The 27,731-nt window shown below is 36.8% G+C and overlaps 1 protein-coding gene across 6 annotated transcripts in view; it reads right to left on the bottom strand.

The window, feature by feature from the left end:
* KAT6A (lysine acetyltransferase 6A) overlaps positions 1 to 27,731 on the bottom strand; it is a 101,308-nt gene that overhangs the window by 39,751 nt on the left and 33,826 nt on the right. For 5 of the 6 annotated variants that reach the window (XM_036458621.1, XM_045588853.1, XM_045588849.1 and 2 more), the window contains 6 exons: positions 13,291 to 13,399; positions 9,103 to 9,218; positions 7,648 to 7,729; positions 6,524 to 6,659; positions 4,708 to 5,021; positions 2,224 to 2,342 (listed from right to left, as the gene is read on the bottom strand). In XM_036458621.1, the coding sequence (XP_036314514.1) occupies positions 2,224 to 2,342; positions 4,708 to 5,021; positions 6,524 to 6,659; positions 7,648 to 7,729; positions 9,103 to 9,218; positions 13,291 to 13,399 (876 nt within the window). The remainder of the gene's footprint in view (positions 1 to 2,223; positions 2,343 to 4,707; positions 5,022 to 6,523; positions 6,660 to 7,647; positions 7,730 to 9,102; positions 9,219 to 13,290; positions 13,400 to 27,731) is intronic. The other variant, XM_045588850.1, reaches the window with a different exon arrangement.

Here is a 27,731-nt window from a genome sequence, read left to right as displayed (position 1 = left end):
CACACAGGCCTGAGTTATAGCTATAGCAGCAAAGTCATGCAACTTCCTTATATGTAAAATGGGGATAATGTTTACTTCAGAGAGTTAGAAAATTATTATTTTTAAATATATTTTTATTGATTTCAGAGAAAGAGAGAGAGGGAGAGAGGGGGAGAGAGAGGGGGGTGGGGGAGAGAGAGAGAGAGAGAGAGAGAGAGAGAGAGAGAGAGAGAGAGAAACATCAATTATGAGAATCATTGATTGATGCCTCCTGCATGTTCCCTACTGGAGATTGAATGCACAACATGGGCATGTGCCCCTGACCAGAAGCAAACCCGGGACCCTTCAGTCCGCAGGTCAACGCTTATCCATTGAGCCAAACCAGCTAAGGGCTTGAGAGAATTACTGAATCTAGCTTACTTCATCTCTAATTAAACTGTTCAATTCTTTATTATTCTTTTCAAAAAAGAAAATTATTTTAATACCCCAGATTTCAAAAATGCTTATCAATCAAATCCTACGAAACTAAAATCATTAAAATTAAGTATGGAAATTCAATATGCTATTTGGTTACTATTTTATGTAAAAATCATTCTGTATATTTCAAGAAGGCTATTATGCTACAATGGAATGAGCTGAATACAAATGCTTCTTTTTGGTGATGGACCTTATCAAAAATACCATCTCCTCCAAGCTCGTAACATGATAGTTGAAATAAAGTTCCAGAACAAAAGCCTACATTAGTAATTTTTTATGCTTCTATTTTCTTTTCAGAGGTGGTTCTTTTTTATAGAAATGTTCCTTATATAGTTAATGATGGAACATAGAGCCAGGCAAACTACAATATATCCTTATTTCTCCTGAAATTAAAAAAAAAAATCAAAACCAATTAATAAATGGCCCTTTCCTTTTTGATAAAAATCTTGCTAAGCATGTCAGTAACTCTTGAATTAGAAATATACCATATTAAATTTAGTTACTCAGTATAGGCATAAATATTGGATCTGCTTTTCTGAGTTTCCCACTAAATTGTAAATTCTATGTCTTACTCACTTACTCACTTAGTCCCTATAACTAGCATAGTTTCTAAAACAAAGCTGGCACTCGCTAAATGGTGAGGTGTTAGCTGGAAGGGTTCCAATATTAACTCCTTTATCACTTTTCTCTTTTTTTAAAAAATATTCACTGGGGATAGAGCCCACAATCTGGGTATATGACCTGACCAGGAATCAAACCATGACCTCCTGGTTCATAGGTCTATGCTCAACAACTAAGCCATGCCAACTGGGCTCATTTATTTCTTAATGGTACAACTAATAATCCATATTAAAATTTTCCTGCAAAAATTTTGAAACAAAGGTTGAAGCAATTTCTACTACACCATATGTAGACTCTCAAAAATGACTATTCATTATCTTTATGAATGCTTCATTTTTTAAAAATATATTTTATTGACTTTTTTACAGAGAGGAAGGGAGAGGGATAGAGAGTCAGAAACATCGATGAGAGAGAAACATCAATCAGCTGCCTCCTGCACACTTCCTATTGGGGATGTGCCCGCAACCAAGATACATGTCCTTGACTGGAATCGAACCTGGGATCCTTCAGTCTACAGGCTGACACACTATCCACTGAGGCAAACCAGCCAGGGCTGAATGTTTCATTATTCAAAACATTCTCTAATCTAATCAGCAGTAACTTTCCCATTCACTCCAACCCACTTGATTACATTAAGTCAGAGAACCTGAGAGTCATCCTTGATAACCTCTTGCTCCTTCAAATTACACAGAATCTATCACCAAGTTCAACTGATTCCATCGCTAAAATATATTCTAAATCCATCTACCTCACTCCCATTTCCACTGCCACCTCTTTAGTTTAAATGGCCAGCTTCTTAGATTATTGAAAAAGCCTCAAAATTAGTTTCTCTACTTCTACTCTTATCCAATTCCAATCCATTCTTAATATGGTGGCCAAAAAAACCCACAGTATTTTTAATGCAAATCTAATCCTGCTATTTCCTTGCTAAAAATCTTTCAATGGTTTCCCACAAAGTTTCAATAAATACCAAAGTACTAACTTACGGAAGGAAAATAATTCTACAGAGAAGAAACATGGAAGAATATTTCTAGATCAGATGGATCAATAAATTGCTATTACCGCTTTACCCACAATATAATTAACCTTCTGTTTCTCATCCATGAACAAATTATTTGATTGTCCAATCTGAACATCCAACTTTACCTGCAATGCTTGTTCTTGGATATCACGAAATAACTCCATATCTTTCTCAGTCATGATTTCCTGGCTCCCAAAAAGCCGTTCCTCACTTTCTTGTTTGCCATCCCAGCCATCCTGATTGTCTGCATATAAAGAACAGGTTTACACATAATTAATACACTACCCTTAGTTTAATACATTATCTAGAAAAAATTTCAGAAGTCTTTATCTCAGTTTGGAGACCTCAATAATAATTATTTACATTATTTTATATAACAGAGAAGAGATAGCATTAAACTGACTCAGAAAGATAATGTATTATATCTGCCTTATAAAAAAAACCTTGAATTGTCTTCTTAAAAATACTACATAACTAAATGTAAATGTTATTAAAAGGGCTTACATTTTAATGTATTATTAATACATACAAGCAAAATAAGAAAAAGTTCTAAAGAGAATAAAATTTATTTTGAGATAGTATGAATACAACACTTTTAGTGTACGTTGTACATTCAAATATTTTTTCAATCCTTGGTAATATGGGAGAAGTTTATGTTATAACAAGACATAATTTTCATCACCTGGAAACAGAAAATCTGCTCTTTCAAACTTCTCAGTGAAGGATCACCTTAAGGCCAATACATTCTTATCTTTGCAAAAGATAACCTTTGAAATGGCTACCTTAACTGATGTCAAGAAATACCAACTCCCTTCACATTCTGTCCCCGTTAAAGTAAGAACTCCACAAACCTGAGGATCACAGAGATAATCATCTGGATAAGTATGATAAATTGTAACTACCCGCTAAAGGAGGCATCTTCACTGCAGGAGAATGCAGTGAAAAAAAATTAGTGAAGGAGTGTTGAGGGATTACATGGATCATTATTCTTTGCATTTGAAGATGACACTACTGATAGTGTGCCATCAGCATTTCCTCTCTGTATGAATGTAGCTGAAAAGACCAATTAGTGAGGTAGTTCTTATCAACTGCACATATAAGCTGTTATTCATTTAGTATAAGAAAAAGAACAAGGACTCATTGTTCACAATATTCCCAAACCGAAAAACATATATAAAGATGCTATGTGACATGAATGCCCTCTAGTGCATGACACAGATAGATGCAGGCACAATCTAGTAGTACAGCAATCAGTAGCATTGTTATCAGATGGTGAAAGGTTGCTCCTTAAACTCTAAAACTCATTTTTTAAAAATGACAGAGCCAATTAAAGCAAAAGCTCACACCAATGCCTAAAAATCAATATTGATTCTCCATATACTTTATACATTTGCTCTAATACATTTCTATTTCTAAAACATTCCAGTAGATTCTTCTAAAAATCATCCAGTGAAATGGTTAATATAAAATTGCCTTTCATCAAGATCTGCTTTATTCTTTCCATCTAAGCCCAAACTAAATGACTTGCATATCTTCTTAAACATGCTCAAACTAGAGCTTTTCTACAGTCTACATATTTGATAAAGACATAAAAAGTACTTAAATGCATACAGTAATTAGTTGATTGCCACTTTGGTGAAAACTTGATCAATATAGCATTAAATAGGGGGACCTTACAATAATGAGAATTTTCTCTTTTGCTCCAAACCCGTCAACCATTTATATAAGCAAGAATGAAAACAATGATGCAGTGAAAACTATCACCAATGGGACATTCAGAAGAAAATCAAAGTGAAGACATTATCTTACAGTATATGAGACAAAAGAGGCTTGTGATCCAAAAAAGTCCATTCCCATTCTGCTCCTTTCCTCAGAGCCATTTCTACTGTCTTCTCAGTGCTAGGTTCTCTAAACTTATAGCACTCAAGCAACAAGGCTAGTTTAAGTTTCAGTTATCCAAAGAGCTCATGAAAATGTTCTCCTCTAACTTGAATTACCTACTACACTATTAAATATTTTTCTCAGATGTTTTATACTTTGAAAAGGAAACCACTTAGCCTGATACATAAACAAATGGACTGAAGCTATGACTCTCTCTCTTTTAAGTGAAAAATTATAAATGTATTTGCCAAGATTTGAAATAGAAAAATCAATGACCTTATATTTCCTGATATTTTATTCATTTCCTTATGCTTTCTTAAATCAACAGCATTTTATTCACCCTTACTCTTTCCAACTTCCTTCAGGAATTATGTAAATAAGCATCATGATGCTCATCACATGATTTATTTTATAATTTATGAAACAAACAATTATCCTTGATTCAAGCATATAGCCTAAATATCTAACGGCAGATTCTTCGTGGTTCTACCAAAAAAGCACCATCTTTTGTCTAATAGCTCTTATTTGTCCCTTCTGCAACTTCATGTCTAGCCTTACACATTCTTGCCATAGTTATCACCTTATTTTCATTATATGTGTATCTTTAATACATTCTTATGTTCCATAACTAATTTTTACTAATCAAATAAGTGTATTCCAGAGAACTAGTGTTATTACAAATAACACGTTTTTGAAATAATTTTTGTTTCTTAGTGAACAACCTTTACCTGTGGGCCAATCTGAAGAGCTTGATTTTCTGTTGCCCTTTTTCCTGATTCTATATTGCTCAGAGTAGTCTACCACTTCCCCTCGTGGTTTCCGCCCATCAGGGGAAGGGGTGAAGAATTTGGTAAGGCCATCAATGAGCCCTTTGGTTTTCTTGTTGAATTTCAAAGAGACACTGCTATCTCTGCAGAAGTCCAAGCCATCTATTCGCTCCAAATACCCTTCTTCTGATGATGCTGATTGGCTGGAGAGAGTGATTTTCCGTTTCCGACCCCTTCCAGGGCCAGTTCGAACTTTGCTGAAGGGACCTTTTGATCTAAACAATCAAAAAGGAAAAAGGATAACTATTTTTAAAAAATCTGTATGAAGTTTCTATTTATTATATAACATATAATTAGTAAAAAACCTACAGCTTTATAAAAAGTCAGTATTAAAATATTTCATAAATTATAAATATTATAAAGAAACAGCAATATTTCTAAAAACTCTGATTTCCAAGAAGCCTAGTTATTTTATATTGAAACAAATCCTAAGCCAGGAGCCAGAAGGCATAATTCTGCCACTTACTAGCTGTACATCTTGGACAAATCACATTCTCTCTAAATATCAGTCTTCATTTGTTTAATGAGATCTGGACCAGAGAACAAGTCAGATCCTTTCAGGCATAAAGTCCTATGATCTCTATACCAACTCAGTTTTATACTTTTACCTTTAAAAACAAGGATGGTTTATTCTCTGAAAGTGAGGAATCAAAAGATCACTTTATAGGAAAATTAAAGCTTGATTTAAGGTTTATATAATAATATGAACTACAGGCCCTGGCCAGTAGTTCAGGTGGTTAGAGCTTCATCCTGATATGCTGAGGTTGCGGGAATCGATGCTGGGTCAGGGAACATACAAGAATCAACCAATGAATGCATAAGTAAGTGGAACAACAAATCAATGTTTGTTTGTTTCTTTCTTTCTTTCTCCTCTCTCTCTATCTCAATCAATCAATCAATTAAAAAAACATGATCTACAATGCTGGTTCTGTATATTTCAATCTGACGTTGCCCATTCATTTCAAATGTATCACAGTCAACAGACTCTTAAATGTAGAAAAAGTGGGTAAACTGTTTGAAAATAAAGAGAGATTTACAAGCCTTAAGGTATTTTACATTTCATCAAAAGTGAATTACCTTAGATACTTAAAAAAAAAAAAAAAAAGGTAGAATTAGCTATGGAATCTTGCCCCACTTCCTCCAGACATAGCCCAGTTTCCTAGTCCACAAAGGATAATTATATCCTGATTTCTGCTAATAGAGCAAAAACTTGCATTATTTTACCTCAGAACATAAAAATGACACTTAGCTGTGACCTCAATAGTAGAAGCTATCCAGTGATTTGTACATCTAATAGAAATAAACTACTGAGACTAATGTCAGCAGAGAAATCTGTGAATGCTACAGTAACAATTTTTTCCTTCTTATTTTTTATATAAGGCAATAGTAAGAGCCAGGCATAGGTGCCAGACTACTTGAATTTTAATCCCAGTTCAACATTTACTATAAACTTGTGCAAGTTAATTTCTCTATACTATAGTTTCCACCTTCAAAAAATAAGAGTAACAATAGTCCCTACTTCATTGGGTTGTTGGGAGAATTAAATGATTTAACATACAATAAATGTTAGCCATTATTATTACATAAAAGTGCCAATTATAACCACTGAAAATGTTCTCATAAAGCAAACAAGTGAATCCTACACTATAGCGAAGACCCTATCAATAGAGAAGACCCTATCCTTTTCTCCCCTCACCTTGCCACAAGTACAACTTACACCGTGTTTTGTTTCTTTAACCTGTTTTTTGGACGTCCTATTGGATTAGCATAACGCCGTTTTATCTGTGCTGCCTTCTTCTGTAGAAGTTTTCGTCCTTTTTTCCTAGGTCGACATATTTGACATATCCACATGCCTATAAAGAAAGAACATTCCACATAAAAGCACAATGGATATAAATACATTGAAAGAGTTCAGATACTCTTAAGTCAGGAGTTCTTAACCTCTTTCAAATCAAGGACTCTCATTTGAGAATCTGATAAAAGCCTCCCAGAAAAATAAACATAAAAATATATACACACAAAATTCTACAAACAACTAGAAGAGATTTACAAATATCTGAGGCCCACACATGGCTGACATCCACTAATCCTCAGTTAAAAATCCCTGCTCTATACCTAGCACCCAGATACTGGTTTCTAATTACCATTCTATAATACAAGAAAAGATGCCAGGATTCCACAGAGTAATGGCTGATTCTAGGACTGGCAAAGGAAAAATACAGACCAGCTAGAACAGCTTGGGGTGCCAGATAATCAACAAGTGCTCAAAAGGTAATGAAAGCATATAAAAAAGACACAGGCACCAACTTGAAGGAGCTCCCAATAGTTACATCTGGGTCAAACTTAGCAAAAAAAGAAATAATCAGAGCAATGAGTTAAAATCCATAAAATAAAATAAATATGGTGAGTCTGTAATGATATAAATTAATTTAAAAATAATTAAGTGGGAGAAAAAGATAGCTCTTCTCTATAGAATTCTAATTAATAGATGTAGAAAGAATTATGAAAATAGTAAACTCATCATTACCAAATACACAGTAAAATTGGTGCAAGCAAGAATCACTGATGAATGCTAAAGTTGGTGGACAAAGCAGAAAAAGAGTAACTTCCTCTATGGATGTTTAAATATTGAAAAGAAAGGAAAATAATAATAAATCCACATCACATAAGAATCCGGATGCCTAAACAGAAAGACTGCCCTAACCACTAAGGTGATCATTTTCTTCCTACTTATACAACCCCAAATAAAAAGATGCAAATTACTCTTTATAGAAGATAAAAGGCGCTTTCACTAACATAACCCTTCATATTGCCAATTTGATTTCAGAAAGTATTTCTCACCTTTTGGCATCCGGGTCAGTGGTGGGTCACAACACTCCATGTGAAAACCTCGGTCACAGGAATCACAAAAGAGCATGTTATCCTAAAAAAGAGAAAGGCCAGGTCTGCTTAATCTTATAAAACAGAAAACATATCAGGATCGTGACTTCATAAAAGTTAGGAAGATTCAACAACCTCAGAAAGAGGAATTATTGCAATAGTAAAAGTTTCCTTAATTTGTATTAACTGAATAAATGGACAGTCTGAGTTAACAAAGAGATGTGAATTTTTGCTTCATCTGATCTTTAATAGAAACTAGTTTTGCCCAGCCAAGGTGGCTCAGTGGTTGAGCATTGACCTATGAATTAGGTCATGGTTAGATCCTGGGTCAGGGCACATGCCTGGGTTGTGGGCTTGATTCCCAGCAGGGGGGCATGCAGGAGGCAGCTGATCTCTGAGTCATCTTTGATGTTTCTATCTCTCCCTCCCTTTCTCTCTGAAATCAATAAAATCAAATTAAATATAAATTAAAAATAAATAGTAGCCGAAACCGGTTTTGCTCAGCGGATAGACTCTATCCGCTATAGACTCTATCCGCTCTATATCCGATAGAGCGTCGGCCTGCGCACTAAAAGGTCCCAGGTTTGATTCCGGTCAAGGGCATGTACTTTAGTTAGGTCAAGGGCATGTACCCTACTGGGGATGTGCCGGAGGCAGCTGATCCATGATTCTCTCTCATCGATGTTTCTAACTCTCTTAACCCTTTCTCTTCCTCTCTGTAAAAGATCAATAAACTATGTTTTTAAATAAATAAATAATGAGTTTCATTACTTTCAAGTTTATCCAGGAATCAGATAGAAGCTAACTTTAATCAGTTTTAATAGTTAAAAAAAAAAAAGACAATTTGTAATTAATATATTAACTGACTAGTCCTAAATGAATGCCCCCATACTACTCAAACAATTTCAAAATATTATTTTAAAATAATTTGGTCTGTTTCCTAGGTGATATGGTTCAGTAACTAAGTGTTGACCTATATAGGTCATGGTTTGGTTCCCAGTTAGGGCATATGCCTGGGTAGTGGGCTCAATCCCCAGTGTAGGGCATGAAGAAGACAGCTATCAATGACTCTCTCTCAACATTGATGTCTGTCTGTCTGTCTGTCTGTCTCTCTCTCTCTCTCTCTCTCTCTCTCTCTCCCCCCCCTTCCTCTCTGAAATTAATTTAAAAAAATATTTTTAATAAATAAAATAGTTTGGTCTCTGCAAATTTATAATTAAAGTGCTTTAGAAACTACCTAAAAATAATCTAAATCTCAATGAGCAAGTATACTAAACTAATAATATATAAATTTAAAGAGTCTATTGTTCTAAATTCTGCTGGATGAAGTGACTAAAAAAAAAACCAACCATATATAGAAAATACAATAGAATATTCCTAAATGAAATATTCACTTTAGAAGTTAAAGATACTCACTGCATTTTTGCCTTGATCTCGACAAGAGCTACAGGTCTTACACTCGATGCACTGCCACCGTAAGGCCTTCACTCTAACCGTTAGTTCAGGGGAAAACTTTAAACAGGATGGATGACCTAATAAGAGAGAAAAATTCACCAATGAAACCATCATCTATCATTTTGTAAATGTATTAAAGGAATAATGTAGGAAAAGTCAGTATCAAAACATATATCAAAAATAAAATAAAATAAAAGAGGATGCTCCTGGAAGCTTACTATATACCCTTTTCATTAGGACTTATATTCCAATTCAATTTTATTAATGCTAAATAGAATTTAGTCTACACTCCACAAATATAATTACAAAAAACTTGACAAACTCCAAATTTTTATTAACCCTGAAATAAAGCATTATGTGTGTACACATGCTTGTATGTATATAAATATACAACATGGCCAGGCCATTTCTGGAAGAATATGCAAAAACTTTATAACATGCTAAGATATGATGCTACAAACATTTTGAAGAAGGACTTAATTTAAAGTGACTTCTTCGGCCAAAACAGGTTTGACTCAGCGGTAGAGCGTTGGTCTGCGGACTGAAAGGTCCCAGGTTCGATTCTGGTCAAGGGCTTGTACGTTGGTTGCGGGCACATCCCCGGTAGGGGGTGTGCAAGAGGCAGCTGGTCGATGTTTCTCTCTCATCGACGTTTCTAGCTCTCTATCTCTCTCCCTTCCTCTCTGTGAAAAATCAATAAAATATATTAAAAAAATAAAATAAAATAAAATAAAGTGAGTTATTCGTTCATGATTTAAGGTACTCAAGCTAAAATTAAAATGTAAGGAATATTTCTACTATAACCAGAATTAACAGTAACAGAAAAACATGTTTCCTTTTCCAACAATTAGTATCAGTTTGCTTCTCAAAAATTTAGAGTAGTCAATTTGCCCTCAACTCTGAAAAGGTTTATCCCCTTTCTTCTAAAATTTGGTTATCATTATTATTATTATTATTACTAGAGGCCCGGTGCATGAAAGTTGTGCACTTGGGGGGGAGGGTGTGTCCCTCAGCCTTTGTACACCCTCTCACAATCCGGGAGCCTGGGGGGATGTCTGACTGACAGCCTAAGCCTCAGTTGGACATCCTTAGCGCTGCCACAGAGGCAGGAGAGGCTCTCGCCACCGCTGCTGTGCTCACCAGCCATGAGCCCAGCTTCTGGCTAGCCATGTTCTCCTGTGTTGAGTATCTGCCCCCTGGTGGTCATTGCATGTTATGGTGACCAGTTGTTGTGCCGTTCAATTGATTTGCATATTAGCCTTTTATTATATAGGATTATTATTGGTGAGAGAAAGGACTGGTTAAATTATTTTTTCTCCTCTCTTTTCTATTCCTAAATAATAGTCTCTCCAATGAGGTGGTAAGAAGTTTATCATCAAAATATCACAAACATTAAAGGAAAATGGAAGAGGTGTAAAACTTTCATTCATAATCTCATCATCCTAGAATAGCTATTTTTTCTATTATTTTCTTTTCTAAACAGGGTAAAAACACTTTCATGGTTTTAATTAAAGGGTATATACTGTTTTGTTGTGTTTTTCATTATTTTATTCAAGTAAACTTTATATTTATATTCCTTAAACATATTACATTCCATTGAGTTGATTCACTATAACCTACCTGACCATTTCCTTACTATTAAGTACTTAGACTATTACCCATAATAGAGCACAATATAAATTATTTCATGTTTATAGATATTTTCCTTCTTTAAAATTAATAATAAATTCCTCAAAGTGAGTTGGTGAGCAAAATGAAATACCAGTAAACATTTTTTATAGCTTGATAGAAATGCACTGCCAAAACATGTTCTAAACCCTATATGTCCAGTGCCACCAGCAAGTAAAAATGTTTTCCCACAATTTCAAGTTTTATTATTATAATAGCTATGAATTGACACTTCACTGCTGCTTTGGTGTGAATTCTTATTATTATTTGGGTAAAACATTTTTTTATATGCTCAACTATTAACTTTCTCTTATATAAACTGCCTGTTCATAGACACAGTCCCTTGGACTTTATGCAGCTAGGCTTCAGATATGAGCAAAGTCCTACTAACTGAATGTGTTTGAGTGACTTCTGAAATGCAGAAATGAAGCAAAGACCATCTTCCTCCTCATACTGACTGTTTTTTAACAAGCAAAGTCATAGAAATGCCATTATCTATCTACCCTTTGCCTTTACAGCTACACAGAGCAGTTGTGATGATGGCCAAATTCAGCATTTGAGTATCAAACTACAGAACTCAATAGTTCCACAGCAGCCTCCCACTTCCACCTCTTCTTCTTTTCCTTCTTCATTTTCTTTTTTTGGTTAATCCTTGCCCAAGGATATTTTCCCATTGATTTTTAGAAAGGGAAAGGAGGAGACACACACAGAGAGAAACATCATGTGAAGGAGACACATTGATTGATTGCCTCCCACTCGCATCCCAACCTCGGCCAGGGATAGAACCTACAACCACGGTAACTGCCCTTGACCAAAATCAAACCTGGGACCCTTCAGTCTCCATGCCGACATTCTATCCACTGAGCCAAACTGGGTAAGGCTTCTACCTCTTTCAAATTAAGGCAGATATAGCGATTCCTTTGGTAGGTTAGTTCTGCAATGTCCCAGGAATCAGTCCTTAAAACCCAGCCTACAGCTTGCCTCTTCAGTCCTTCCAACAATTTCACAAATACCTGATTGCACCATTAAATTCCATTCCTTTTTAAGTATCTAGTGTTTTTCTGACTTGTGAAATATAAAACATTGAAAAGTAAGCTGATGATCAAAGATAAAGCTGATTTTTAAGGCCTTCCTGTAAAGCCTTAAGTTCTTTTATTTTACTTAAATCTTTGTTGTTAAAAGTATTATATAGGTCCTCCTTTTTCCCCAATTAACCTTTTCCAGCCCACTCCCACCCTCAGCCCCCCCTACCCCTCCGCCAGGCCCTCACCACCCCACTGTCTGTGTCCATGGGTTATGCACATAGGCATTCAAGTTTATTGGTGGATCTCTTCCCACCCAGCCTCCTCTGCCTTCCCTCTGAGGGTCAACAGTTTGTTCATGCTTCTATAGCTTTGTCTATTTTTGATCATCAGTTTATCTGTTCATTAGATTTCACGTGAGTGAGATCATATAATACTTATCTTACTCAGACTGGCTTATTTCACTCAGCATAATACTCTCCAGGTCCATCCATGCTGTTGCAAATGGTAAGAGCTCTTTCTTTTTTATTGCCATGTAGTATTCCATTGTGAAAATGTACCATAGTTTTTTAATCCACTCATCTGTTGATGGGCACTTAGGCTGTTTCCAAGTTTTAGTATATAAATTGCACTGCTATGAATATAGGGGTGCATATGTTCTTTCTGGTGAGTATTTTAGATTTCTTACAATATATTCCTAGAAGTGGGATGACTGGGTCAAATGGGAGTTCCATTTTTAATTTACTGAGGAAAACGCCATACTGTTTTCCACAGTTGCTGCACAAGTCTGCATTCCCACCAGCAGTGTACTAAGATTCCCTTTTCTCCACAACCTCGCCAACATTTGTCGTTGGTTGATTTGTTGATGATTAAGTTCTTCTTTATAACTGATTTTTTTTTTTTAGAGGTACAGATGGACATTTATTTGTTGTTTCATTCATTCATTCATTCATTCATTCATTCATTCATTCATTCATTCATTCATTCTTGTATGTGCCCTATCTGGGGATCATTTCAAAACAACCACCTTGGAGTATTGGAACAATGGTCACTCTAATTAACTAAACAATCTGGCCAGGGCTACCCTTGTAAGTTCTTCAAATGTAGACCAAGAATATCTCTGGTAGCATGTGTTAGAAAAAAACAGAGGGATCCCCACCACATGTGGCTCAGTGGTTGGGCTTCATCCCATGCACCAAAAGGTTGCCAGTTCAATTCCCTGTCAGGGCATATGCCCAGGTTGTGGACTCGATCTCCCAAAGGGGACATGCAGGAGGCAGCTGATCAATGTTTTTCTCTCTCTCTCCCTTTCCCCCTCTCTCTAAACATCAATAAACTATTCTTTGAAAAGTCTAAAAATCAATTAACTACTGTATTATTAGGAAGGAAGGAATAAGGGAGGGACAGGAAGGAGGGTGGAAAGGAGAAAGGAAGGGAGGGATAGAAAGGATCCACATACCACTGTTGCCACAGTCAGCACAGGAGATAAGTTCTTCTGGCTTCTTTTCTCGGTTTTGTTCTTTTGTACCAAGACAGAAACTACAGATGGGAATTGGTTCAGCAACTGGCTGTAAAAAAATAAAATAAAATAAAAATCATTCAGGCAACAGTACTTTTTCCTAGCATTAATTTAAACACATTAAAATTACACTTTTAAATTCCTATAAAAGCCCGGCCGGTGTTGCTCAGTGGTTGACCATCAACCTATGAATCAGGTAATCAGAGTTGATTCCTAGCCAAGACACATGCCCAGGTTGTTGGGTGTGCAGGAGGTAGCCAACCAGTGATTATTTTCTACCACTGATGTTTCTATAGCTCTCCCCCTTCTTCTCTGAAATCAATAAAAATGTATTTAATGAATGAATAAATAAATAAATCCCTACAAGAAAGAGTTATATGTAACTTTAGGACGAATAAATTTCTAACTAAGTGTAGATGAGTTTTTACACATTGGTCCTTGTATTGACAACTTTGGTCCAAAAATATCATATCCCTAACATGTTGGTCATTTAGGAACTAAATGATAAAGAATGGATTAAACAAAGCAAAGCCTTCACCTAAGATTGAATACTTCAACTGAATTAAGTGCAAGAAATCACAATATCAATTCTTTAAAAGGCATGTGATGTAGAAGAAAAGTGAAAACATGTAACATTAAGTTATTATATAAAGCAGAAAACATTAAGTGCTGTAAGAGAGAAACTAATGCTCTGTATAAATGAGAAAGATAAATTCTAATTGTGATTTGGAGAAGAGTTGAAAGAGGAAGCCAACATGTATCAAGTGCAAATAATATATTACCGGACCTTAAGAAACTTGTCTAAGGACATTATATAATAACTATTAAAAAAGCAAGTTTAAACCTAAACTGCACTGTCCACCTCACCCCAAGGATTGGGGGAGGGGGGGAGCAATACAGGTACTAGTATAAACAAGATGAACTCAGGTGTGCAGTCTAAGGCCAGTGTGGAAAAGATATGGTTTCTGTGATAAGTTTGGGGGCATTAGGATGGAGAACTAGATAGATCACTTTGTAAAAACTGCTACTGACTGTTATGTAAAATTGGACTTTATCCTACAGGAAAACTGAACCAAGAGATAACTTGTATTTGAGGAAAATATCATCCTTTTTCTATTTATGAAGCCTGAGGTATAAACCAAGAAAAATAATTTCAGTAGCAATAACAAAGATATATGGGGGGAAACTGAAATAGTGGTTATATTCTGGTAAAGACAAGATAATCTTAACCAAAAAGTAAATGAAATAGAAAAAGTAGCTATGGACTTAGATATCAACTACTTGTGGAAGTGACAGGGGAAAAAAATTAAACATGACTAACTTAACTAAAAAGATGGTAATACTTCCAGTTGAGGATGTTACAAGCAAACTAATAGTACTCTAAGCTAAGAAGACTTCGTCCAAGAGTAGAAACTTGAAGTAAACGCTAAAGAAGGCCTAGAAAGAAGACAGAAGCAAGTTCATGAGGTTTGATCTTTATACTATAACCTCTAAGTACCATGAGAAGATTTAAGCAGAGGAATAGTATGACAAGACATAAATTTAGAAAAAGTCACTCTTTAAAGCAGTTGAAAATGGATTTGAAGGAACAGGATCTACAATCCAGGCCCCATGAGTAAGGAGAGTTTGTATAAAGGCATTGACAAAAGGAATAGAGAAGAGAGATAAACAGTATTTAAAAGATAGAACTGGCAGGATTTGATGGCTAATTGATTTGGGGTGGAGAGCACAGTAAGAAAGATGGGAGACTTAGACACCATTAAAGATGTTAAAAGGTAAGCCACATAATGAAAGATACAACGTATTTAACAAATGGCTCATACTCAGAACATTTAAAAAATTCTTACATATCAGCAAGAAAAACAGAGACAACAAAAGAAAATTAGGCAAAAGACTTCAACTGGTAATTCACAACAAAATACATGAATATGATATAAGTGGCCAATAAAACACAAGAAAAGATGCTCAACCTCTTTAGCCATTGAAGAAGTAGGTATTTAAGAATGGCTAAAACTGTGAAGACTGGCAACAATAAGTGCTAATAAAAAAGTGGAACAAGAACTCTCCTACATTGCTAACTGGAATATAAATTGAAAAAAATACTCTGAAAACTATGTGACATTATCTACTAGAATTAAACAGACATATCATATAATCTAGCACTTCCACTCTTATCTACCCAAATGAAGTGAATACACATCCTATCTAATAAAGAGGTAATATGCAAACTGACCATCACTCCAACACACAAGATGGCCACCCGCACGTGGACACAAGATGGCTGGCAGTTGTGGCTGATCAGGCCAGCAGGAGAGGGCAGTTGGGAGGAACCAGGCCTCAAAGGGAGGGCAGTTGGAGGAGACTAGCCTACAGGGGAGGGCAGTTGAGGGAGACCAGACCCGCAAGGGAGAGCAGGGGGGGAGGGGGAATCAGCCCTACAGGGGAGAGCAGTTGGGGGCAACCAGACGTGCAGGGGGAGGCAGTTGGGGGCACCCAGGCCTGCAGGGGAGGGCAGTTGGGAGGGGCCAGGCCTGTAGGGGAAGGATGTTGGGGGCGACCAGGCTGGCAAGGGAGGGCAATTAGGGGCAACCAGGCCTTCAGGGGAGGGCAGTTAGGGGCAATCATGCCTGCAGGGAGGGCAGTTAAGAGTGATCAGGCTGGAAGGAAGAAGCAGTTAGGGACAATCAGGCTGGCAGGGGAGTGGTTATGGAGTGATCAGGCTAGAAGGCAGAAGCAATTAGGGACAGGCAGGCAGGTAAGTGGTTGGGAGCCAGCAGTCCTGGATTGTGAGAGGGATCGGGCCTAAACAGGGAGTCGGACATCCCTCAAGGGGTCCCAGATTTAAGAGGGTGTAGGCTGGGCTGAGGGACAAACCCCCTTCTCCCCGCCCCCGTGCACAAATTTTGTGTACCAGGCCCCTCGTAAACAATAAAACATGCACAAAAATTATCAGAGCAGCATTATTTATAACAAAATTTACTTAAACTTAGCCAAATAGCTAGCTAAAACCCAGGGTCCGGAATGACCGACAGAAGGCTCGGCTGAACATTGGAAGTCAGTCTTGCAGTCAAGTGCTGGGTTGGCGTGGTAACTCAGCACCGAATGCTGAGCGGGCTGTGGATCAAGTCTGAAGAGAGGCCCAAAGAGAGAGGCAGAATCTGACTAACAGCCTCCATGGCAGCTGTTTATCAGCCATTGCCTCTCTTTTTCTCTCCAGGATCTGCCAGCAGCCGTGCCTCTTTTTCTCTCTGGGCCTCCACAGGGACTACTGATCAGCTCCATCTCTCTGATCAGGCCTGGAGATAGGCCCAGATACACTGACTGGCACAGAAACCAACCAATCAGAACAAAATCTGGGTAAACTGTGAAGAGCCAATGACTGCCTAGGAGGCCGAGTTTTTGATGCTGACTGGCATAGAAACCAACCAATCAGAACCAAATTGACTGACAAGAGAGGGCAGTTGGGGGCAAGATCAGGCCTGCAGGAGAGGGCAATTGGGAGTGATCAGGCAGGCAGAGGCAGTTGGAGATGAGATCAGGTGGCAGGGGAGAGAAGTTAGGGACAAGATCAGGCTGGCAGCGGAAAGCAGTTAGGGGCGGGCAGGCAGGCAGGCAGGCAGGCAGGCAGGCAGGCGAGCGAGCGGTTAGAAGTCAGTGGTCCCAGACTGCGAGAGGGATATCTGACTGCCAGTCGGATCGGGCCTAAGCTGGCAGTTGGACATCCCCCAAGAGGTCCCCGATTGGACAGAGTGCAGGCTGTGCTGAGGGAACCCCTCCTCCATGCACAAATCTCGTGCACCAGGCCACTAGTAATAAATATAAAAAAGCTAAAAGAATGGCTTTATTATATAGAATAAATAACAAAAGTATAAAAAGGTAAGTCTTAGCTTAGTAAAGTGGAAAACTGAAGTATTCTTAGTCATGGCATAGTGAAGGAAACCAAAATGGTGCTCAGTGACTGAACATGGGGAAAACAAATATTGCTAGATTTTCAAAATACTATCCAAAGCATAAGAAGTCTGGCAAATATTACTGTTTGGTAAGCACTGTAATTTTAACAAAAATTAAAAATAAGTACTCACATTTTCAAAGCACTTATAAATGTCAGTAAATATGAAAAAAAATCTACACAAAATAATTAGAAAACAAATACTATTCCCATTATCTGTTTACCCAAAAACTCAAAAATAAGCCTTTTGAGAGAATATTTGCACAATTAGGTTATTTCTAATATTATAAGGGAAACAAATTGACACACAGAGTTCACTTTAGGAAACTAATACCGGTACTTTGTTGAGAAAGCTAACAAAATACACTGTTCTCTTCAAGTCAGGCAAGCTCTGTTTTACTCAGTTTTTTCATTCTTTCACTATTAATGGCTTTATGTGAACTCATGCTCCTCTCAAATCCTTTCCATCAGTTAAGAATTCAATTGTTCTTCATCTTTTCAAGAAAGGCAGCACTAGAGAATCAGAAATCAACCTAGACCTCTTCATTTCACTTCATATGTGTCTTACACATTATGTTGAAATTAATATAAAACAAAATCATGCGTAGCTTCAAACAGGTTTATTAGTAACTGGCTTAAAGCCTCTCCTCCAAAATTCAATGGTCTTCAGGGGAATAGTAGTTGGGTAGGATTTAATCTCCTTAAATTCTTCAGGTTCCATATACTATCAAGCAATCTATGGCTCCTTTTTAAATATATTTTTTAAGTAATCTTTTCCTCAAAAGTATACAATTACAAGATATATAATAATAAAACAACATGAATTGCCTGGAAAATAATTCATTTTCCATTATTTACAATATAATCTACAATAAGGTAGCCTTGTATAATTTTAATCAGTTCCAACACAACTGATTAAGCATTACAAAGCCTTAAGAGGATTACTAAATTGAATTCAATTTTATTATGATGAGTTCATTCAATGACTTCTACAATTAGATACAATAACAAGATTATTGGTGAAAGTATGTTAATGGTATAATTAGATCAGTAATGATCAATTTCAATTTACATTTTTACTATGCATATAAAGTACTATAACAGTACTGATGAGAAAGCAATCATCTGTCAAGATACTATAACAATTTTCTATTTCCTAATCAGATGTGACATCAAAAATGATAGTATGTACACTTGCTGAATTTAAAATTATATACTAAGACTGTAGCGTTAACTTTCACATATTCATCAGTTATTTGTTTATCAGGGACAAATAATTTTCTTCATTCATCTAATTATGATACTGCAAAGTTATTACTCTCTTCTTTCATTTGTGGTCCTTTCCTTTCTTTTATATACTTATTAGAGGCCCAGTGCACGAAATCATGCACATAGAAAAAGAATTAATTACAAGAAATATTTTAGAGGCCAGGGAAGGACCACAGGAGGTTGGCTCTCCAGGGCATGTCTGACCCGTCTTGCCTAGTCCCGATAGGCTGGACCCCAGCAACAAGCTAACCTAAAGGTTGGAGCATCTGCCCCTTGTTGGTCAGTGCACATCATAGCGATTGGTCAAGCAGTCGAATGATCAGTTGCACACTTAGCAAATTATGCTTTTATATATATAGATGGCTCTCCCCTATCACCATGCAATCTTCTCTAGTCTTTAATTATTTTTTCTATATATTCCTATTAGATTAATACCCCTAAAATACTATGTTCTTTTATTCAGTTACTTGTCTGGCTCAAAACTTACACAACATATACAAACTGCCAACTCCTATAGGCTATTCTTCAATTCCCTCCACCGTATACCAAGATGCTTTTCTCACACCATCTTCCTCTACTCCCTATCTACTCGTCTTCAGAGATCATACTTCATGCTCTTTCCCTAAGTTATTTTACCCCATCCCTCAAACAGTCCTTTTTATCCCTGTCTCTAAGAATCAGCTCAGCAGAGCTTAAGAGATTGGGTTCTGCCACTTATAGCATCACTTTGGCCAAATTACTGAACCTCTTTGATGCGAAACAGTACAAAATACCTAAGTTCTCGTAAAGATATGATGGAATAAAGTTATGGGACAGGAACTCAATAAAGAAACCTATAAATGCTATTTCCTATATTCTTTTTCAAAACTATCCTTCAAAGCTTATTTTGGTTAAGTGATCAACTGTCACTTTTCTTTCTTTTTTTAAAAAAATATATTTTTATTGATTTCAAATAGGAGGACAGAAGGAGAGAGAGAAACATCAATGATGAGAGAAAATCACTGATCGGCTAGGCTACCTTCTGCATGCCCCACCCTGGGGTTCAAGACCACACCTGGGCATATGCCCTGACCAGGAATCAAACAGTGACCTCCTGGTTCATAGGTTGATGCTCAAACACTGAGCCACACTGGCTGGGCCAAATGTCACTGTTCAAGTCAAGGTTTTTGTTTTAACATCCAAAATAAAAAACAAGGTCATTAAAATGTTCTGTAGACTAATAGATTTTCTATTTATAATATTTACATTATTACATTTAAATTTATACCATTGTTTTGTACACACATATTTATCACACTGCACATTACCCACTTAAAACACTTATTTAGTGGTACTTGAGTACAAGAGCATTTGAAAAAGAATATTTTCTATGCTAAAAATACTGGGTGGGGCCAGAGTAGGTTTACAGTTGTGAGTATAGGAAAATTTCTTCTTATTATTTATTAGTGTTTTATTTTCCATATGAACAACTGTAAACCTCCTCTGGTCCCACTTTGTATATAAAGTGATGGTTCTGAAGGAACAAGATATTCAACAAGACTTTCATGTTCATTACTTTTTTTGAAGAGATTGCAATTATAAGCATTATTCTGCCCATTGTCTAAAGCACATGTGTCAAACACAAGGCCCGCGGGCCAAATCCGTCCCGCCAGGCCTTGCAATGTGGCCCGAACAGCGCTGTCATCACTGCACTCCGCTGCGTTTCCATCACAATGACAGTTTATGACTGTTCAGTAAACCATTCGGCCCGCGATTTAGGCTGGATTTTAGATTTTGGCCCCTTCTCTGATTGAGTTCGACACCCCTAGTCTAAAGTAACACTTGAACAAAGTGGCAAACAGCATCATTTTCCTCAAGACCTACCAAAATAATAACTAACACATATCTAATAGAAGGTATGATGTTCAGAACTGGAAGGAATCTTTATAAAAACCTTATTGCCCTAGTTGGTGTGTTCAGTGGTTAGTGTCAACCTACCCACTGAAGGATCTGCGGTTGGAATCCCAATTAAGGGTATGTGCCTGAATTGCAGGTTCAATTCCTAGTCAGGATACCTCACATCGATGTTGTTCTCTCTCTCTTTCTGTCTCTCTTTACCCTCCCTCCCTCTCCCCCATTCACTCTCTTTAAAATATGAATGGGAAAACTATCCTTGGGTGAGGATTAACAAAAAAGTAAATATAATAAATATAAATAAAAACCATTATGTATTCATTTTACTAAAGATAAAAATCCTTATCAAAGGCTATATATGACTACCAGAGTGATTAAAGTTATTCAAAGTCAGATACTAGATATTCTGACTTTAAGTCCAATACTCAAAACAGCTTCAACTTAATCATTCAATGATACAAACTATAGATAAAAAAAATTCTGCAATTTACAATTATTTTATTTGATTGAAAGCCTTCTTATGGTACATACGATGTTTTATACAGTTGACCTCAACTTTGTTCACATTGGCTTCAGGGAGTTGTATTTGGGTTTCTATGCTAGAGACTCTGCTCAATTGCAGCTGTTGCCATTGGTTTGTTTTCTTTCAGGATCAAGGTAGGTACTTTCATATAAAATCTTTTATTTAATTCCTTCTCTGGCAATTCTTTCCTGGATTCTTAGCTTTGCAAAATTCTATCTACAATGGAATCAGCATCCTAAAGTCACCAAGATAAATTCTCCTACTCCAACATCACATGATCTTCCAATTCTACTGGGTTAATAAACATGTCAAAGGCCAACCACAACACAGCCTAATGAACCATATAATACCAAGTCCTTTGCACTGGACTACTAACACCTATAAAAAGCCTAAAGCTTTAAACACACACACACACACACACACACACGGAAATAATTCTACTTTAGAAATTTCTATCTGCAATGCTGATCAAAAATTAAAAACAGCCGAAACCGGTTTGGCTCAATGGATAGAGCGTCGGCTTGGGGACTGAAGGGTCCTGGGTTTGATTCCGGTCAAGGGCATGTACCTTGGTTACGGGCACATCTCCAGTAGGGGGTGTGCAAGAGACAGCTGATCGATGACTCTCTCTCGTCGATGTTTCTAACTCGCTATCTCTCTCTCTTTCTCTCTGTACAAAATCAATAAAATATATATATTTTTTAATTAAAAATCAGTACTTCTCTAAGCTGTCTTTCAAGTCCTCTGAGAAATTGCCCCTCTTCCTGAAGAATAGAAAGATTTTTTTTAAAAAAGCAATGTAATAATTGCAGGTAGTTACTAGTACCTTATCTTCTCTACACTAACCTAATACTGCCCAGAACACCCATGTGGACACGCATGCATGCACATACACCTTTAATGGATATTGCACCAAATTAAATTTTTTGCCCTGGTTGATGTGGCACAATGGTTGGAACATCATCCATGTAGCGAAGGGTCTCGAGTTCGATTCCCAGTCAGGGCACATACCCAGGTTTCTGGTTTGATCCCTAATTAGTCAGGGCCCTTGTGAGAGGTAACCAATCGCTGTTTCTCACCTCTCTCTCTCTCTCTCTCTCACGCACATCAATGAAAATCATATCCTCAGGTGAGGATTTTATAAAATTATTTCAGAATTATATATATTTCATCTTCAATATTACCTCCCTAACAGTATAAATAATGCCTTGAGTGTTTAGTAAGTTTAAAGCCTGAAGACAGTAACTTTTCAAAAGAAAAGATAGTGTAATAAGGGCGGAGAACATAGTGATGTAACACTCAAGAAGGAAAGCCCTGACAAATGCAGACTGCACACACACAATGAAAGATCAGGAAAGCTAGGCTGAAGCAGATCAGCTTGGTTTCATGCTGTAAATTTTTGGCAGGCATTCAATTCCTTCTGATGTTTTCCTAGCTGCACATTTATCTATATAATGTCACCAGATCTGAGAGCAAGATTGAGAGGAGGGGGAAGAGGAGAAAAACTGTTTTATAGGCTGCCAGCCCCTCCACTAATGCTGTTACTATACAAAGGATGTCTAGAAGCCAATGTACTGAACAGATCCAAATGCTGCAATCACACACTTGCACACGCACGTGAATGTACACACGCACACATAAGAACAACTGCAAAAAAGGGAAGTGCCTTTGGAAAGAAGAAAGCCTATAATTAATTCCCTTCTGAAATCTATTTCAATTCTTGGGCAAGAGGGAGAAAAGGAGGGATGTATCCTAATCTTGTGGGAAAACAACCAGTATTCCGCAAAAAAGCCTGAGCTGGTCTGGTCCATGCCAACTACAAGCATATGCTACCACAGAAATAAACCAATATTATTTCTGAGAAGCAAAAGTATCCTATCAAATAACAAGTACCTTATACTGATAAATACCTAATGTACACTTTGCCAAAACTATAGGGAATAAAAAGGAACTTTAAGAAACAGTTCAGCCGAAACCGGTTTGGCTCAATGGATAGAGCATCGGCTTGGGGACTGAAGGGTCTCGGACTCGATTCCGGTCAAGGGCATGAGCCTGGGTTGCGGGCATATCCCCAGTAGGGGGTGTGCAAGAGGCAGCTGATCAATGACTCTCTCTCATCGATGTTTCTAACTCTGTCTCTCTTCCTTCCTCTCGTACAAAATCAATAAAATATATTTAAAAAAAAACAAACAGTTCAGTGTCATCTTGTTTGTACATAGGAATGTTTACTATTCTTAGCACTCCTGTAAGTGTCTGTGTGTACACAATAGTAATAATGAAACTAAAACTGTAACAAGAATATAAAAGTAGAGGTTAAAAATAGTTCAAAAAAATAGGACCATTAGGTTCTATAAATGGATACTCTAACCCCTTAATTCATTATATAAGTTATTACTACCAAAGGTAACACATAAAAATAACTGAGCAATTATTTAACCCGAGAAACCAGTCACCCTATTCCAATCTAAAACCAAAAAGCTTTCTCAAAATAATAATGCCGTTATCTCCAAAAACTGCATATACTCTGACCCTAAGAATGTGTCATAAGAAACAAACAGGAAATATCAGAGTTATAAATAACTTTGCTCTACACTGACACAGCTATATACATACAAAATAGAGGAGCTTCAACCAAAAGTAGTGCTTAGGACTTCCTTCAGATTAAATTTAACAATTAATCAGATAAAGAGATAGCTTGATAGAAGAATATCCAAGTTCTCTAGTTCTGGTTCTCCAAATGTGGGCAAGTAACTTCATCTGTCATGGTTCTTCGTTTGTTAAATTAAAATATTTGACATGAGTATCTTAAAGTCTCTTTCTGTTCTTAATTTCTAAAATTATAGGTATTTTAAATACAAAACAGGATTTCCTACTTTCAAGGAGCTCATAATTTAGTTATAGGTAATCATAATGGGTAATCATAAGTGAATAAATAATGTTAAGACAGTGACTGGTCCAGAGTAGTTACTCAACAAGTGTGTAAACTATGTTTAATGAGACATTAAACTTTAGGGCTTAGTAAATAAAAGAGAGTTGAAGTTGAAACAACTTCAAAACAGCAAAGATTTCTGCTGGGACTAGGAGGTTCACCAAGATTTGAATTTTTTAACTTCATAACTCCAATTGATTCAAATTCCATGTAATCATTATCCTCATTCTATGGATAAGGAAAAGAGATATTAAGCATTAAAGCTTAAAAGATTTTAAGCATTAACAACATAAAACACACATTTGCAAATTTTTTATTACTTAGCCCAAAATATCCCTCAGCCTAGTATGACTGAATTATATATAGCCAGCGAGACTTAATAAAAGATTAGGCTAAGTGTGAACATGACAAGGTTGATCAATAGGAGTAAATCACAAAACTCCTCTCATTAGGATAAAGTTGAAATTTCTAACTTCAAAAACTCTAAAGCCAAGTAACAAAAACAAAACCTGTTCTCAAATGATATTTTCTCTAATACTGTTCTCAAAAACAATGCTGTTTGCTGAAACCGGTTTGGTTCAGTGGATATAGTATCTGCCTGTGGACTGAAAGGTCCCAGGTTTGATTCCGGTCAAGAGCATGTACCTTGGTTGCGGGCATATCGCCAGTGGGGGGTGTGCAGGAGGCAGCTGATTGATGTTTCTCTCTCATCGATGTTTCTAGCTCTCTGTCCCTCTCTCCACCTCTCTGTAAAAAATCAATAAAAAAAATATTAAAAAAACAAAACAAAAACAAAAAAATCACAATGCTGTTTAACAGAACTTTCTGTGATAATGAAGATTTTCTGCATCTGTACTAATATAGTTATCGCTGAGGCTACTGGGTACTTGAAATATGGCTATCATTAAATATTTTTTATTTTAATTTATATAGCTGCATGTGGTTAACATCAACTCTAGAAAGTCTGTATAGAGGGAAGAAATTTAAAAACTGATAAAAACTGATGAATAGTTTTAAAGTTATAGAATAAAGCAATGTAAAAAGTGAATATAGCAATGTCTATATAGCAATTTTTTACCCTGAAAAAACAATTTTTAATATAAACTCTACCGCGTATTATGTGCAGCACCCTTTGCAAGGCTAGCTGTTTTACCAAGGGCCTCACATCCTTCATCTTTAGTATAATTCTCTCAGGGTTGGCTGCTGAAAATACAGGTTCTCTTTCTTTCTCTACAACATGGGAAATAACAGTAACTAGACATGTCTGACGTGATTGAATAAAATGGAAACCATAAAGTACTCTGAATTAAAACATAAAAAGGTGGCTCTTGTTGGGTAGCTCTGTTGGTTAGAGTGTTGTCCCAATACACCAAGGTTGCAGGTTTTATCTCTGGTGAGGGCACATATAACAATCAACCAATGAATGCATAAATAGGTGGAACAACAAATTGATCTCTCTCTCTCTCTCTCACACACACACACACACTAACAATCAACCAATGAATGCATAAATAGGTGGAACAACAAACTGATCTCTCTCTCTCTCTCACACACACACACACACACACACTAACAATCAACCAATGAATGCATAAATAGGTGGAACAACAAATCTCTCTCTCTCTCTCTCTCTCTCTCTCTCTCTCTCTCTCTCTCACACACACACACACACACTAACAATCAACCAATGAATACATAAATAGGTGGAACAACAAACTGATCTCTCTCTCTCTCTCTCTCTCTCTCTCTCTCTCTCACACACACACACACACACACACACACACACACACATTGTTTTATATAAAAATAAAATTTTATAAAATTATTTTTAATGCTATCATCTCAGGAAATGTCACGTAACCGTGATTCTCACTGAACAACTACATACGTACTGTATATTCTAGGTCCATATAACCTAACGAGAGCAAAAAAAAATTTTTAAAGAAAAGGCATAACAAAAGTGTCTTCATGGAAAAGATAACATGAGGTGGCCCTAAGATGACTAATGTATGTGTATTTTGCATTCTTCACAAAGCTTTTAATAATATAATGTCTTTTACATTTTCCCACAAAACAGTCAATATTAGTTGCATCCTTTGTCAAAAGAACAAACATCTAATTTTTTTTTTTAAGTACATATTTACCTAACAAAAATAAAAAACTCAATACTGGAGTGATACATTTATCTTTATAGAATCAGTCTTACTGCATATTGTAATAGCTATTAATCTCAATTACAGTACTATTAACAATTCCCTGGCTGGAATTTAAAAACTGAAGATGAAATTCTATGGTGTATACATGACAATAAAATTCTTCCCTCTCCCTAACTTAAGTTTAACTTAGCTTTATAAATAACTATAGCAAATGCTATTATTACTACCACCCACCTCTAAATTGCCTTCACTCCCTGCTGTGTGCTCCTCATTCCACCTCACAACCCTTAAAAAAGTATCTTAACCTCTGGGACAACTTCAAGAGAACCAAGATCAGAATTATGGGGGTCCCAGAAGGAGAGAGAGAGCAAGATACAGAAAACATATTGGAAGAAATAGTGACAGAAAACTTCCCCCACCTTGTGAAAGAATTAGACTTACAAGTCCAGGAACACACAAAACCTCACAACAAAAGGAATCCAAAGAGGACCACACCAAAACACATCATAATTAAAATTCCAAGAGCAAAAGACAAAGAGAGAATATTAAAAGCAGCAAGAGAAAAGCAGGTAGTTACCTATAAAGGTGCACCCATACCATTGTCAGCTGATTTCTCAACAGAAACCATGCAGGCCAGACGGGAATGGCAAGAAATATTCAAGGTGATGAATAGCAAGAACATACAGTCAAAAATACTCTACCCAGCAAAGCTATCACTCAGAATCAAAGACCAGATAAAGAGTTTCACAAATAAAAAAATAAAAAAAGCTAAAAGAATTCATCACCGCCAAACCAGAATTATATGAATTGCTGAAGGGGGTTATTTAGGAAGAGGAAAAAAATAAAGACAAAAATTATGATCAACAAATACATAACTATCAACAAGTGAATCTAAAAACCAAGGAAATTAAAAAATCTGATGAACAATATTAACTGGTGAATAGAATAAAAGGGGGGAGTAAACTGACGATTCTCAGGGAAAAGGGGAGTGGGGGTGCAAGAAGAGACTGAACATAAACAGTGCACCTATGGATGAGGACAATGGGGGGTAGGGAAAGGGCAAAGGGTGGGGTGGGAACCTGGTGGAGGGGACCAATGGAGGGGGGGAAAATGAGGAACATTTGTAATAATCTGAATAAAGATTTATTTTATTTTAAAGTATCTTAAAGCCCATCTTTCCAAACTACTCACAAATGTGTACTACATCTATAGGACAAAATGGCAAGAGAGTGTAAACTTGTCTGGGAAAATTCTTCAACAGTGCAAAAAACTCTCTTTCTACTGAAAGTAGGCCAGAAGCTTGCAGATCAGACAGCCCATGTATTCTTTGAATGAATAGTATAGCAAAGCACAGTAGTAGCTTTCTATGGGAAAACAAAAGAGAATTAGGTTCAAATTCTAGGATTTCAACCTTATCTGTTAGGCAATTATCCTATACTGTGAGGCCCAATGCATGAAATTCATAGGGGGAATAGGGGGGAGAGAGTCCCTCAACACAGCCTGCACCATCTCCAATCCAGGAGCCTAGGGAGATGGTCCAACTGCCTCTTGCAATCCGGGACTAATGACTCCTACACCCTTGCCTGCCTGCCTGCCTGCCTGCCTGCCTGCCTGCCTGCCTGATGGCCCCTAACCACTTCAGCCTGCCTGCCTGATTGCCCC

This window comes from Pipistrellus kuhlii, unplaced genomic scaffold (assembly GCF_014108245.1).
Source record: "Pipistrellus kuhlii isolate mPipKuh1 unplaced genomic scaffold, mPipKuh1.p scaffold_m20_p_3, whole genome shotgun sequence".
NCBI classification, from domain to species: Eukaryota; Metazoa; Chordata; class Mammalia; order Chiroptera; family Vespertilionidae; genus Pipistrellus; species Pipistrellus kuhlii.
The sequence above is the reverse complement of the archived record's forward strand: the minus strand, read 5'-3'. Positions and strand labels throughout refer to the sequence as shown.